General features: G+C 40.9%; 2 protein-coding genes across 5 annotated transcripts; one reads left to right on the top strand and one right to left on the bottom strand.

The window, feature by feature from the left end:
* Positions 1-4,705: 4,705 nt before the first annotated feature.
* Positions 4,706-11,864, bottom strand: LOC147203063 (AP-1 complex subunit sigma-2-like). 4 transcript variants are annotated; one of them, XM_086114871.1, is made up of 8 exons: positions 11,758-11,864; positions 11,197-11,375; positions 9,783-9,891; positions 9,579-9,716; positions 8,898-8,928; positions 8,199-8,261; positions 5,887-6,740; positions 4,706-5,139 (listed from the first exon to the last, which is right to left on the bottom strand). In XM_086114871.1, the coding sequence occupies exons 2-6, from the start codon at positions 11,373-11,375 to the stop codon at positions 8,200-8,202; spliced, it is 519 nt and encodes a 172-aa protein (XP_085970997.1). In that variant the 5' UTR covers positions 11,758-11,864; the 3' UTR covers positions 4,706-5,139; positions 5,887-6,740; position 8,199. The 4 variants fall into 4 exon arrangements, with proteins under 4 accessions (XP_085970997.1, XP_085971000.1, XP_085970999.1 ...); XM_086114874.1 differs by lacking the exon at positions 8,898-8,928; XM_086114873.1 differs by lacking the exons at positions 8,199-8,261; positions 8,898-8,928.
* Positions 11,865-12,549: 685 nt separating this feature from the next.
* Positions 12,550-15,592, top strand: LOC147203064 (retinoschisin-like). Its single transcript, XM_086114870.1, has 6 exons — positions 12,550-12,739; positions 13,250-13,275; positions 13,470-13,662; positions 14,066-14,207; positions 14,412-14,607; positions 15,219-15,592. Exons 1-6 carry the CDS (start codon positions 12,685-12,687, stop codon positions 15,369-15,371), a joined length of 765 nt encoding a protein of 254 aa, XP_085970996.1. The 5' UTR covers positions 12,550-12,684; the 3' UTR covers positions 15,372-15,592.
* The last annotated feature ends 182 nt before the right edge of the window (positions 15,593-15,774 follow it).

The following is a 15,774-nucleotide window of genomic DNA, read 5'->3' on the forward strand; positions in this document are numbered from 1 at the left end:
TTCAAAATCATTGCTGCCAAAGGAAGGGCACATCTTTATTTTTAGGGGCAATCAGCTAACCCTTTATTTGACATTACTGTAATTTTCATTTTCCTACCTGTATTACAGGTAGGACAATGAAAAACACTTGAATTAATTCTCAAATAAAGTACACTAAGAAAATTTTTAAATTTAGAAAATATAAACCTTCGATGTATTTTCAAATAAAAATAATTTTAAGGATTTTTATTGATTTTAGAAGCTTTCCCTGATAATTTTACAAAATTTTTTGATGGGTTTTTATGAATTTTAAGGACCCTGTTTGTAAGTACCTACAGTAACTACCGTCACATCCATGCTAATTTTAATTAGCCATGGAGCAATATAAAGCGAAAGAATAGTATGGATGGTGGGGTGAAATACAGGAAAAAGTTACAGACATTGTCCACCAGAGAGCGCTAAAGAGCTGCTCCAGTCCCCGTAACCCTCGGAAACCCTGCCGTGTCTATGTGTGTGTGAGAAGTCACGGGGGCGTGTGCTCTCTCACCTGAGTGACATTCTTCTTCTCTCTGTAGAGCCCCCGACAGCAGATAAGACTTATCGCCGCCCACGCTGGAGATTTGCTCTCAATCCGGCCCGGGCAACCAAAGCTCCGTCTCCGAAACTGAGCGGCGGCCCACAATGCCACAAATGCGGCGGGCTCGCCTCGCATGACAGCCCACCACCCCTGTCACATGATGCCACCCCGTGACAAAGGTCAAGAACGACGCTCACGGCTGACGATTGGCACCACTTTTTTCCCCTCTCGAAGCCATCGTGTGGCTGGCATTGGGGAAAAAAAGAAAACAAATGAGCAAATCTATTACATGTCTTAAATTTATAAATAAGCAGTACATTTGCAATTATATCAGACAAATATTGTCTCAAAACCTTTTTAAAATGTAACATTTAGGTGGCAATTCGATGTTTCAAGTCGTACACCGCAACCCAAAAGAAGAAATATATTGAGAAAACAAATGAATGACAAAAATTTGAAATGGAAGAAAAAAGAAAACTTTTTATTTCAGGAGGGGGTTGGTAGATATAGCTAAACACATTTTTGAATTACATTTTAAATACATACAGACAGTTGCATAAATATTGGTACATGCACATAACTCATCGTTTTGGCTCATCAAAACCCACATATTTAATTTTTTTTAAAAAGGCTTTCACTGCAGACTCAGTTTGAATTCGAGGCTAGTAAAAGTAATTGGGAGTGTTGGTGGATCAGCTGTTGCATGGCCACGTGTACAGGATAGTTACTTTTTCAAAGATTTTTTTTTAAATAGAAAGTATTAGTTACTTGATACCTGTTAAAAAGTGTCACTGGTAGTAACATAATGCAAGTCCCATAAGATTCTCGTGAGAGCATTTGATGACTTTTAATTACTTTTGGATGATTTTATGCTGAAAAATAAAAATATACATCATTTTGCAATTTGACAAAATTTTCAAACGCATTTTTCAAGAACATTTTAAAAATACTTTATCTTGTAATGAAACACGTAATACTTTTTTTTTAATATTGTCATGAGCAGCAGAGCAGACACGATTTCCCTATTTCCCTTGTTGACAGCTGCTTGAAAATCTTCATTTTTCAGGTTTTTGGATAGCAAAGACACACACACACACACACACACACACACACACATACAAATACATACACATATACGGACGCACACACCGGTATGACAATACTATTTTTTTTTAAAGGTCTGTCTGCGATGATGGAAATAACACACGAAATATGAAAAACAGGCATTTTGATTGACAATGGCCTATTTGAGCATTGGGCTCCATTAGTTTTTCAATGGCAGACTTCTCAAGTGGCTCTTGGAATGACAATAAATTCACTCGTGCTAATCATTCCCTCTGTGGAATCAAAAGCCGTTGAAATTGTGTCAGAGAAAGAAGCCGCGCAAAAAAGAAAGAGTTCAGCAATTGCTGAAGTGTGTCAGTGCCATCTAGTGGACATTACAGTCAAGTCAAGTCAATATAATGGCTGACGTCAAAATGTCATGACTTAAATATGTCCTATTTATGATATTTACCTATTTATTAAATAAAACAGTTTCTAGTTATTTGTCCTAATTAAAAATGTCCATTTAAAGCTTGGAAAGACATTTTGTGACTGCAAAATTAAACACTGATTTTCTAAAGTACTTTTTTTGCTTTTTTTTCTAGAAAAAAATAGATACCATATTTATGCTACATTAAATATTTAAATGTTAGAATAAAATAGCTATCTTCTAAGTTTCTGCTTTTCTGAAGGATTGTGTATCTTTCCCACTAGAATGTTTCTGTGACAAATCATCTTTTTGTATTTTTTTTAAGCATCTGTCCAACATTTTTGTCCACTATTTTTTGTTTTGTTCCATGTAGTGCTTTTTCTACATCTTCTGTATTTGTATATGTTTTCATCGAACGCTGTGATATTTATTTATATGGTTGTCCATCAATGTTTTGTATCATTTTCTAATATTTTGGCAAATATTTGGTATATTTTCAGATATCAAGTATGTTTGACTATTTGTCTAACCATTTTCCAATTTATATATTGTGCGTTATACCAAATTGTTTTGTGTTGGTCTAACTTTTATTTTTTCGTAATATCTTTACCATTATTTATTTTCCTATTTCTGTTTGTAATAATAATAATTTTAGTATGTTTTAATTGTAAAATGATGATAGATGTCATGCTCAGATGTCAGGTGTGCGCATTAATGTCCTCAACATGCACATTAAGACATCTACAGGAAGATATGTAATCAGAAGTTTAAAAAATAAATAAAATCAAAAACTGAAGTGGATCGAAAGTGTACAAGCTCAGGGAGACCAAAAGCGCACCCTCGAGGGACCCCGGATGTCTCTCCAAAGAGTTAGTTAACTGAGACAATTGGGCCGCAATCATCTGTTTTATCTTCATCTGACAGCCCCGCGTTTACATTACAAATTACAGGCGACCAAATTGCTTTTCTTGCCACCAGCCGTTGCGGGCAAATTATCTTAATTGTGTCGTGATAACGCCTGACAGCGAGAGCTCAAAAATTAGAAAATGCACATGCGCGCGCGAGCGCACACACAACTGGTGTGTCGATGGGACCATAGGGGCTCTTTGGCACCCTCTTGTGGCAACAGCTGTACCTGTGCATTTGTTATCCATCCGTTACAGTACAGCAGTGGTGTCAAACTCATTTATGGCACGGGCCAAATTTTAGTTACCGTTTCACTTGGAGGGCCGATATGACTGAAACCATATAAAGAAGTCAAGAAAAACTGTTGATTCAACTCTTGTTTAAGTTACTATCATGAGGGGTTTGGTAACAAGAAAATGTTTCGGATATATGTCTTATTTATTTCATATGATAAATGAAAATTTTGGTAGACATTTTAGAAAGGATGATGGAAGTTGACATGTTTAAGCTGCGTTTGCTGGCCACATAAAATGATGGGGCGGGCCGGATTTGGCCCCCGGCACTTGAGTTTGACACCTGTGCAGTACAGTATATCGATCGATAGATAGGCAGAGCGATAGAGACGGAGGGAGAGGAAAAATGCCATACTACGAAAGCAAGTAATATGGTTCAAGATTCATCTTAAATTCATTCATTCATCCATCATTCACCCGCTTGATCCTCACTAGGGTCGCGGGGGGTGTTGGAGCCTATCCCAGCTGTCTCCAGGCACATTCAATCAACTCTAAACTTCTACAATACAGTTCACAATCAATAGTTATTTAAGAGAGTGACGAAACATAAGACCTACAAATAAAAAGCTTTGTACTCACCAGGGACGCTTTTTCCAGACAAAATGTCTTCTTGGTTTGCTCGCGGTAAATGCTAGTTCAAGCTAGCTCGTCGTTGCTGAGCTGGGAGTGGCAAATTAAACCTTTGACAAGTTGAAATACGCCAGCCAGCTATTGTTTCGTCCGACCAATCGTGACAATGTCCGATTTTTCTTTAAACGTTCAGCTTGAAAATGAACTTTTAAGAATGTCCAACACATTCGTCCCCTCCTGAGCAGTTACCTGCACTTAATTGTGAATTACATTGCAACTCGGTCAACCAATCAGAGGATGGGAAAATCCTGACGTCACTCTCTGCCCATACGAAACGCGGAAATTTGAATCTAAAAGTCTGATTGGTTAAAATAATAAGTAGATACAGTATTTACATGGCAACATATAGAAGCCGAAATCTGACAATAGATAACAACAATAATAATAATAAGCAATAAATCACCAGAAGCTGTGCAGGCAAGACGCACACTATGCAATTAAATTAGTTGTCCCTTGGAAGTAAATGAATAGAATTCATAAATGTAGTCTCTCTCTCGCTCTGTCTCTCTCTCACAATTCTAACGTATCATGCAATGCGGCATTCGCAGGCAAACATAAATTAGCATTGATATTACGGGACTTGTCAACCTTCAAAGACTGATATTTTAACACACACAGAACAGCAACACACAATCAGAGCATGCAAGGCAAGTAAACACTATACTGTACTGTATAAACGAACAAACCATGTTAATTCATCGTTCTCGCTACTTAGTTTCATGCGAACATATGTGAAAGGCCATAGACGAGGCTGACAGAAATTAGCATTAACGTTACGGTAACGATATATTTTTACAACTGCTAGTTTTTCAATACTAATGTGATGTAAATAAATGACACAGCGGCTTGGAATTGTGACGTCATATTTTAATGAACATGTCCAATGTAACATTTCAATGGCCACAGTAATGTAACGTTGTATACTACAGCAGTGCCTTTCAGTGTAAAGTAAGAATATACTGTACTGTATATATGTATTTTTAAAAAAAAGCTAAAGAAACTCTTTGGTTTTGTTAATACTTATTTCCCTTTTTACATACACTACATATTCATTCCAGTGGATGTGCCAGCTTTGGTTATGCATGTAAACTGTCTCCTCGACAATTGTCAAGAATTGCATATAAAAGAGCGCTACATCATTTTAGAAAAAAAAACAAATATATTGTTGCTGGGAAAATGCCAAGTTATGTTGAAGGGGGTGTGTCTTGTGCATGTGAAATGTTGTTTTTGTTTTATGTCAGTCCTATTTCCTCCAGAACGCTGCGCGGTGTCTCTCCGTCCTGCAAAAACAAACACTATACAGTATGTAGAGGAGAAACATGCAAACTTAGCTGACGTCATGATTATGTGACACACACACACACGACACTTTTTTGCATAGGCATGCAACACACTATCTAAACGCTTGTAATTAAGAAATATTTATTTATATTTAATAGTATAATCAACTCAGATATGAAATATATTATCTGTTTAAAGTAAATTACAAAACTGTTTAATATTTTACAATTAACACATTTTGGCCAATGCCATTTAAATGAAAATAGGTAAGACACAAAATATTCTGTTAATATTTGAGATGCACCTGTTAACTAGTACCAAAAATGTTTAAAACATTGGCAAAATATTATTAAAAAATTAAAAATACTTTATTAAAAAATGTACAGTCAAATATTAAATGTCAAGTCAAGTCAACAGTATTTATAGAGCACTTTCAAACAGCCGTATATAAGGTATTAACACAGATTAAAGATGGAACTATTATAATGAAAATGGTTTTTTTCCCCTGCATAGCAAAATATGATATGTACCTTTTGGGCCAATAAAAACAAATGTTTTTATGTTTTTGTTAAAGTACCTACTTCTTTTCACTATACATTTCCAAGGTACTGTACCCCAAAAATATGAAAACTAAAGCAATTATAAGCAATACAATTTTGTATTCCATTTAAGCTTTTCACTCGATGATGTACGGCAGCAGAACACAGCGGTAAAGTAGCATTTTATCAAAAGGTAGCAGCACTTACTTTTACATCCTAACAGCAGCGTTGGCACAAAGTCAGGACAACAACACATTCGATCAGAGTCACATAAATGTGTTCCACTTAAAGCCAACAAAATCAACAAAAAGGAAATTTGAATCCATTTTTTAAAAAAACACCAGCGCAGAATAAGAACTAAACATTTATTATTCATTTACCTACATATCAAACTTGCACTATAAGTGTGTTGATTTGTCAGACTGCAAATACAGCTCCTGTGTCTATCAGCTCAAGCTTTGTTTTAATATTACTCATGTGGAAGGCCAAGGTGGCCTTTGATTAATCATCGGTGCAAAAACAGCAAATACTCTGTCATTTTAATACCACACTAAAAAGACGAATGGAAAGTGATTCTTCTCGCGTCATGCTGGCTCGTGAAGAATGTGCTTATCAATACAAATCATTTAAAAATTACAAACAGACAAGATACACGAACAGGTAACACATGCATGTATGACATACAAGAAAAAGACGAAATACTTCATGTCCAGAAATTGAAGAAAAAAAAAAAATTAGCAAAGCGGACAAAACAACAAGTAAATTCAGGTACTAGCTTCGTCACGGCCCAAGCTCAAAAGTCAAGGTACTACGGTACAAGTAGATTGAGTTGCGAGCTTGGTCACGTGACGAATTAAACTCGTGAGTGAAGGTCCCACTGGATGGACAACAATTGTAACAGTTGTGCGTCTATCGTGTGTACAGTTGGCGTAGCTACGACAACGGCACAAGGACAGGGTGCAGAGGGAAAGGTTCTGGGCATGCATGGCGCAGGCATGGTGGGCAGCGGCGGCAGCAGCGGCGAATCAGTACACAGGCACATTAAAGAACTCATGACGGGGCTGAGGGAGAGAGAGAAGGCTTTTAGAACATGACGACACGCAGCCATGAGGTCTCACTTTCTCTTTCGAACGACGAGATGGCCTTCGGCTTTACAGATGCCACCTCTGCTCTGTAGGCGGCGTGTAAAGAGGCGCTTTGCAGTCAACAAAGACAGTTGTACCTTGCTGTGCGAGTGGTGAAAATGTGGTCAAAGTGGGGGAAATTTCTTTTTTTGGGGTGCTGGAACAGACTTATGACATTTCCATTCATTTGAACCCTTTCAGGGACAGCGGTCACGACAGTGGACAGCTGATCATCTTATCGGGTTACAGGAGGCATGAAAGGGTTAATAGGATACGTTGATTTGAGGGCCAATTGATTTAAGTAACAAGCATCGTCACAAAACAAATTCGACTCTCAGTCAAGGTACCACCGTATGTAGTCAACATGACTGAAACAAAGACAATGAACGCACAGTGGGACACACGACACTCTAAAATGTGCTCGTCTAGACACAAAGTTGGAAAGGTGGAGGACCAAAAACTTGGAACAGGAACCGGAGCCAGAGTAGTGGACAAGGAAAGGCCTCAAAACCAGACCAAGGTGGTCTTAGTCTGTTTTTAGACCAGACCAGAAGCACTGGACCAGAACATCAGACCAGGGGAACGAGACCCAAATTCAGACAAGGAGTACTGAGTCATGATACAAAACAGGAGCTCGCTCCGGTCCAGAACTCTGCCCAGGAAAACTAACAGGATCCAGACCTGGCCCATTTGACTGGTACAGTGTTCATGTCTGGAACCAGACAATGAGCACTAGACATGGAACCTGACCAGGAATGCTTGACCCAAAACCACATCAGAAGTGCCACACACAGAAGCACACCATGAGTGTTGAACCAGCAGCACTGATCTGACCAAATACCAGACAAAGGACCCAAATTCAGACAAGAATCAGTCGTCTTGGTCTGAAGCACTAGACCTGGAATCAGACCAGGTGTACCGTACGCAGACAAAGACCAGAAGCACGAGAAATGAACCAGACAGGGAGCACTGGGAATTGAAGCATAACTCAAACACCTGACCCAGACCAATACTTGGAACACTGAACCAAAAAAATCAGTCCACTCATACTGGAGTAGCAACCAGACCCAGAGCACTGGATCAATAAAACAGATCATGACAAGAACCAGATCGCACCAGACACTAGGTAGAATGGAAAAAAACTAGACCGGAATAGGAACCACATGAGAGGAGTGAACAAGGAACTAGACAGCACTACACAGGAAGTAAACTGGAATCGCTAGACGGGAAAAACTAGACTGGAACAGGAACCACATGAGGAGCACTGAACCAAGAACCAGACAGCAGTAGACATGAAACCGGACAGACGAGATGTGATAAGAAGACTTGCTACGAAAGGACTGTACAAGTACGAGCATTGGTGACCCAGACGGTAAATCCACAGACAATATTCACCTCAGCGTGTCAAGTTCTGAAATAGTCCGGAAGTCTCTGAGGTCACATTAGGGACTGTCATACCTGGGAGTCAAACAAGTTGATCATAAAAAATAAGCAAGACGATGCATCCACTCACTCCCGGTGGTTTCTGCAGGGAACCCTTCGGGGGGGGGGGGGGGGGGGGTCATTATTCCAAACAGAGATCTGCTTGCCGGCACCAAACTAATGACCGCGCGGCTGACAAATGTTCCATTGAGGGCTTATTATGAAAAATAGCTTGGTCTAAATCCTCCGAGGTATGTTAGCGGTGTAATTACAAGCACGGTGCGAACCATTAATGCTCACCTCAACTCAAGCTTGTGCAGAAAACATTTCGGGTATTCAGAACATTAGGAAGCAGCTTTCAGTGTGATGCAGTCAAACGAAGCTTTGAAAAACACTTGTCCCTAGACCGTTGGCTGGGACCTTCAAAACAATATGTGTACTTTGGTTAGCATTTTTTTTTAGAGTTGTCTATATCCAATCATGATGCAAATATAAGTTGTCCAGATCCTATTTCCACACTGGACCTCCCCTGCACCCCCCGACCAAGCAGACTTGTGCGATGGTGTGACAGAGTCATTGGGGTTCATTAGTTGGCCAGTTGAAAGCTACACTACCATAACTACGACTGCGGGAGCTAGTCATCTAACACTAGCAGGACGAAACGACGCGTACCTGCAAACATGCGCGTCTGAGAGTCTATGTTCTGCAAATCACAAAAGGCAAAAGAATACACACAAGCAAAGAGAAAGGGCACATGATTAAGAACAAAACAAAAAAAAAAGAATGAACAAGAAGGTGGAAGAAAGGAAGGAACGCGAGCATGCAGAGTGAAGATCTTTAAAATGCAGCAGTACCTTGATTTAGCCCAAATAATCTGTTTCAGCTCCCCAAAATCACCACAAGTTGTTTTTTTGTGAAAGAAAAACGTATTTGTGTATAAACATAAAAACCTGCTCCTTTGCAGCTCGTAACTGGGGAAACGCGTAAATCAAGGTACCACTAGACACGCACAAGTGACAAAAGAGGCGGCATGAGGTTTGAAACGATCGATTTTTCTTTGCGTTGGTTAAAAATTAAAATACTTGTATCTCTAGGTCTTGTGCTCCAGGGCTCCCCCTACTGTACTGGAGTGACATTTCACATCGGTAATAGTGGAGAGTCGTAAAGGGGTCACCCGACTGCAAAGGGTTGGAAAATGTCCCCCACAGGGGAACTTAAGATGGGAAATCATGAGATAAGAAAAGTTATTGGACTGATCGAATCTGCTTTATTCCCATAAGGTTGCCATCTTTGAAAATTCCTGGCATTTTTAACTGCTGATGTCAAAACAACACGTGGGCGTGTGCTCCTCACCTCTTGCAGCAGGTCGCCCTGCTCGATGGCCTTGAGCACGTTCTTCTTGGACGTCTCTTGGGCTTCGCCGCCTAGCAGGAACTCGTCCAGGATGAAGTAGGCCTTCTCAAAGTTGAAGATGATGTCCAGCTCGCACACCTTAATGGAGGTGTGGAAAAGTTACGTGATGATTACGTGCGCTAATCCACCGGGAGTCCCACTCACACTGCCAAAGTATTTGTCCAGCAGCTCCACGTATCTGTGGATGATCTCCAGCGTGATCAGCTCGTTGTCCTGCTCCTCGATGGCGCAGCAGAAGTACAAGCTGGCGTATCTGCCGAGAGATAATGAACACGGTCATCGCACTGCTTGTGGGTTTACGCTTTCAAAAAGATTTTTTTTTTGCCCAGCCATGTGGCATGATCTTTCCCCCAAAGGTCTTCGAGCCACAAGTGATGCAATAATGAATACAATGAGGTGTCTACGCAGTGTAATTGGCAGAAATGAATCTGTACGCAACTTACCATCACAGCTGACCACTTCCTTCTGCACAGCGATTCACTTTCAACACAACAGGCCTGTCAAATATTTCCAAGCTAACTACTTCCACTTGTTATTGCTTCGACAGACTTACAATGTTGAGGCAACGTAATGCTGTGCGGTCCCTGCAAAGTGAGCCACGTAACGCTTCTCAGACAAGTCAAGCATTCAGGTGAGTTAAAAGATTTTTTTTTCGTAGTATTTAACGTTTGGTGACAATAGTCACAAATAGTTTGGTCCGATAGTATCGATTTGTGAATAAATAAATAGGCCATACTTGGAGAAACAAGGTTTGTCATTTAGACCAGTGTACACAATGATAACTTTTTTTTTTTTTTTGGGTGGGGTGCATGTGCGGTTGAGTTCTGAGTGAAAGTAAAAGTCCATCAAACAGCATCTCCACCATCACGAAAACAAAAAAAAACGCTCACCCGTCACTTTGTCCTCCCAGTTGTAATCAAGAGAGTCAAAGTCATGGTGCTGAAGCAGCGCTTCTGCCTTATGAGAGGACTTGCAGGTGATCTGCTGGCCTGCACGTTCTAAAGTTAAGCCTCTTCCTGCCGCCCAGCGGGGGACTCATTTATCCAGGATAATCCCTCACGCGCTCTTAAAGCTTGTGACCACTGGGTGATGAAAACAGGAAGCCAAGAACGGATATTACGCTTTGCTTTATAAAATACAGGACAACAGTGAATGGATTTCCCCGTTCCCTTGTACTGCACCACGTTTTGCACAGAAAAGCAACAATTGGACATTTCCCATTGCCTGTAAAAGCCCCTTCCAACACAGAATGCTTGCACAAAGTCGACCAGACAATTTTTCGTTTTTGGAGGTACAACCAAAGGCTCACTTTTATGTTGTGTGCAGAAACGGACATTTTGCGACTTTTTACACATATTGATGTTCCGTACAAACAACAGCGACAGAAATTGGTGACAAAAAAAGTCGATGATACAGAAGTGTTTATCTCCCAAGATAGTAGAAATAGTTGTTAAGTTGATGTATTCGGCTGATTTGGGGCTTAGGGGGGACACACGGTGGATAGCCAAATGCAGTTTTATAAAACTGTTTACACCGTCACAGAGAGACACGCGCTCACCTCTTGTAGACAATCTTGAGGTCTCTCCACTCCAGGAAGCTGCACATTTTGGCCTTGCGGGCCAGGATGGTCTGCACCAGCTCCCTAGTGATCTTCTTCTTCTCCTTGTCCGACAGGGGCACGTACCACTTCTGCAGCCGTAGCTTGCCCTGTCTGCTGAACAGAAGCATGAACTGCATCTGAAACAAAAAGATCGCATCCGAATCATCAGACCGCAAGAGGAAATGGTGGTATGAGCTGGTCGCCAAAGTGTTTCAAATCAATCCAGTCAACACTTGCTTGAATAATGTCACACAGTAGTCGGACCAGCTACCAATATGAAACTTTTTCCCCCCATTAATTAGCTACAGCAAATTCAACTTCCTCCGCTACTACCACTTGTTCGGAAACCGCTAATCTAAATACAGTATTCAAAGTAGCATTAGCGGACAACACGAGCTAACGGGAAGTGCACGGCAGTAGAGTACCGTTAACGCCGTTATTCCGCAGGTACTCATCACTAAAGCAATACAACGCGTCCCTTGAAACGTCTAAAAAAAACACACTTTGTCAATGAATTACCGTTAATTTGGACACAGTTCCGATGAAGAGGAATAAATGAGACACCCATCAGCAGCAGCAACAGCACTCAGTGAGAAGCTGCCGATGCCAATCGCAGTCAAGCTTGTGATTGGTCAGAGGCGCCGGTAGCTCGGCGCTCATTGGTTTAAGGGTTTTCCTTCCACCTCTTGCGCCTGCTGTGATACGCTTTCCTGACTCTGTATGGCTGAAGCAGCCGTCGATCAAACCACACAGAAGCTGATTGGACGATGCAAAAAAAAAGTGCCGAGAGCTCAAATTGAAACAATAATATTAATAAAAATGTCTACTCAGGTAAACTGAACATTTTTTGTTCAAAATAAAACCAAATGTATATACTGTAATTAAAAGATTTGTTTACTTGTACAGTACAGTGTAATAAATTAAAAATAACATGCTATTTTTAGAAAATATGAACAATTTTAAAATATACAAAAATCAATTTTTAACTGTGTGGAATGATAATGAAATACAAATATTTTATATATTGTATTTTTTACTGCGCAGTAATTAATAAAATAAAATATAACTGCAAAAAGAAAATAAGGAATATATCAGACGTTGTTTAATAGTAATTCTACAATCATTTCACAATTACATGACATCGAAATAAAATAATTAAATGCTAATTTAAAAAAAATTGTTTGATTTGACCAATATAAAAAATGTAAATGAGCATCAACACAGCACAGGTGACACAATATATGTGAAATGTATGCAGATTTTCAAGAAAATAACAGCTATTGCATAGTGACAAAGTACAGAAACCTCACCCGATGAGTGAGTGAGCCAATAATGCGTATTAGATGAAGCCCTCACGCTTTGCTGCATTGGATTAGTGTAATCTCAATCCCAATCCCAATCCGATGCACGGCTCGCATCCCATTTCCAGCACGACCGAGCAGCAAGATGGTGGCCAGCGTTCGTTGCACCGCGCTCCTTTTCCTCCTCATCCTTTTGCACGGTAAGTCCGCAAACGTCATCAATATCCTTAACAGCATCATAAATCGTAATTTTTATTAAGGCAGTGGAACCTCTGAAAGCGACGACACAAACTATTCGGTTCATCATTTTGGGTGGGCACGTCTGGCATAACTGAGCATGTGAAAAAGTCGCAAGCAATGATACCCGAAACTGAACAGGAGGTCAGCCATTTTGGTTTGTAGCAGTTTTGAGGGAGATCCAGGACTAAATTTAATATTTTTTTAATTAAGTCCCAACACCTCAAAATGTCCATCATAAGAGGGCGCATGAAAAAGTCTCAAGACCCGTGACTGAAATCGAACAGGATGACTAGCATCTACTTCATCTTCGGGGTTAAAAGCCTGAGATCATCTTCAAAGGCCAAACTGATCCATTTGCGTGTTCGTTGGATTTTGGCAGTTCCACTGTAGACTGAACCATGTTTAACTATTGTCTATAAAACCGTTAGAAATGTCTTTTTACATTCCATGCATCCATGGATGTGGTACAGCCCTGACTGCTGTTCACTCTCAGGAGGTAAAAAAAATGAACAAAATGTCTTTGAGTCTTTTAGACTTTTCCACAACCACCACGTCACGCGTACTTCCGGGTGGCAAAAAAAAAACCTTCAGTCAATCACTTTTGCGCCACTCGCAAGTACCCTGGCGCCTGCTGTCTTCCAAAACTATAAAAGTTGAATCCCAACCCTTTTCCGTTTTTGGTCGGTGCAGGAAGAGGAAATCCTGCAGGTGGAGGAGGAGCTACAGGAGGAGGATCAGCAGATCCAGGAGACGTGGACTGCCAGGAACGTGCAAGCGTGTACGTGCGACTGCGAGGCCGTCGCGCCCACCGGCCTCCGCGCCAGTGCCACGCCCACCTCGCCGCCTGAGCCGTCTCAAGGCCAACCGCTGACTTGCATGCCGGGTGAGGTGACGTCACATGATTTTTAGCTTCCATGCTTGTAGTGAAGAGGAGAAACACATTTGTAAAACAAACAAACCAAAAAAAAAACAAATCTGCATTGTTATTTTAAGACAAATGGATTAAAAATAATGTGTTATTCAAAATTGTTATAAGAATTGTGATGTGTGTGATTGTATTTCTAAATGAATCATTCTTCCCAAAAAGTATGTTTAATGTTAAACCAGTGTGACATCATACACAATTTGAACATTAAAACCGCTTCAGGAGGCTTGCACCTGCGCAAAAAAAAAAAAAAAAAAAAAAACCTAAAAAAACCAAGATGGCACTGTTCTAAAAATAAAACCAAATTTCTTTTACCGATGAGCAGAAGTCAAGCGTTTTTGTGCTGGTCTCATCCACACAGAGTGTGCGTATCACATACCTCTGGGCTTCGAGTCCGGCTCGGTGACGTCGGACCAGATCAGCTGCTCCCATCAGGACCAGTACAGCAGCTGGTACTCCTCTTGGGTCCCCAACAAGGCCCGGCTCAACAACCAGGGCTTTGGGTACGACCCCTCAACACCCGCCTAGCGGGATACACCTTGCAATGGGTTACCTGGCAAGACATTGACACCTTCGGACAATTTGAATTAGAGCTCTTCATGAACCAAAGCCGATTTTTCTGTGGGGTACACCCGGAACTGGTCGTCGGCCAATCAAACGACAAACGAGCAACCTCACTTGTCTGTTCATGCCTGCGTGCGTTTCAGGTGCGCTTGGCTGTCCAAGTACAACGACCAGCACCAGTGGCTGCAAATCGACCTGCAGGAAGTGGGCGTGGTGTCGGGCATCCTGACGCAAGGTCGCTGCGACTCGGACGAGTGGATCACCAAGTACAGCGTCCAGTACCGCATGGTGGAAACGCTCAACTGGGTCTACTACAAAGATCAGACGGGAAACAACAGAGTACGTACGCACACAGAAACTAGATAGAGCTGTGTAGACCATGACTGACCGAGTCCAATGCTACTTCCAATATTTGGATGAATAAAATTCCGATTAATACCGGAAATGCGTATGGGAAAAAAAAATAACATCATGAGCGGGGTGAATGGCAAAACACGATGATTCGGTGGTGACTCAAACAGATGCGAATTGGCATTAAATTCAACTGTGAAGAAGTCAGTCAATAAAACCCGACTAGGCAGGGCATCAACGCCTTTCTTTACTCGCTGTTAGCCTCTCACGCCGTACTAGCAAGGCAAACGAAATATAAAATTACTCAGGTTAGCCTAGCACTAAGCTAGTAGCTGGTGCGACACAAGCGGATGGATTAAAAATTGGTCCAAAAGACCATCCTGGGTTCCGCCATTGGTCAGTACTGTATACGGCAAGGGAGGTTAAAGTAAGTCATTTTAAACTAAAAAGGTTAAAGTAAGTCATTTTAAACTAAAAAGGAAAATATTTCCATAGGTTTATGCTCCTGCGTAATATGTGTATATATATATATAAATAATATATCGGGCCCTAATTATGATTACTTACAATCGATAATGTGTTGTCCGCCTTCCTCTCAGGTCTTCTACGGAAATTCGGACCGCTCGTCCACGGTGCAGAACCTTCTGCGCCCGCCCATCGTGGCGCGCTACATCCGCCTGCTGCCTCTGGGCTGGCACACCCGCATCGCCGTACGCATGGAGCTGCTCATGTGCATGGGCAAGTGCATCTGAGGGAGCGGCCTGGGCAACACGCTCCCGAAACTCGACGCTTGCTCTTCTCAAGGGAGGAAGAAAAAAAAAAAAAATCATGCACTTTAACATGCAGCTAAATAGCATTCAGATCAGAAGAATGTTGAAATAGTGAATTTTTATGGCAAAATGTGACTTGTCCATGCCATGTTTGTGGGAAAACATTCAGTATACCAAAATTAAATTGACAAATAATTATTAAATGTTTTGTGTCGTCATCTCTTTTGATTCAACACATCAGAGGAGGATTAGTTCCAGAAGCTTGTGACACACTTTTTTCCTAGAAAAAAAAAGATAAATATTATTGGGGAAAAAAATTGACACAAGTTTAAAATTTGAATACCACAAGATTAAAAAAAAGTTGCAATTTTGGAGAATGGTTTTA

Source organism: Hippocampus guttulatus, chromosome 7 (assembly GCF_054856545.1).
Source record: "Hippocampus guttulatus isolate MCC_2025c chromosome 7, RoL_Hgut_1.0, whole genome shotgun sequence".
Classification (NCBI taxonomy): domain Eukaryota; kingdom Metazoa; phylum Chordata; class Actinopteri; order Syngnathiformes; family Syngnathidae; genus Hippocampus; species Hippocampus guttulatus.

Bases quoted from the DNA above. Each gene is read 5' to 3' on its own strand.
- LOC147203064 (XM_086114870.1), top strand. From the start codon at position 12,685: ATGGTGGCCAGCGTTCGTTGCACCGCGCTCCTTTTCCTCCTCATCCTT. The intron at 12,740-13,249 runs GTAAGTCCGCAA...GATGTGGTACAG, and splicing joins CCTCCTCATCCTTTTGCACG to CCCTGACTGCTGTTCACTCT. The intron at 14,608-15,218 runs GTACGTACGCAC...CCTTCCTCTCAG, and splicing joins ATCAGACGGGAAACAACAGA to GTCTTCTACGGAAATTCGGA.
- LOC147203063 (XM_086114871.1), bottom strand. From the start codon at position 11,375: ATGCAGTTCATGCTTCTGTTCAGCAGACAGGGCAAGCTACGGCTGCAG. The intron at 9,892-11,196 runs GTGAGCGCGTGT...ATCTCTCGGCAG, and splicing joins CTCAAGATTGTCTACAAGAG to ATACGCCAGCTTGTACTTCT. The intron at 8,929-9,578 runs GTGAGGAGCACA...TGTGATTTGCAG, and splicing joins AGGGCGACCTGCTGCAAGAG to AACATAGACTCTCAGACGCG.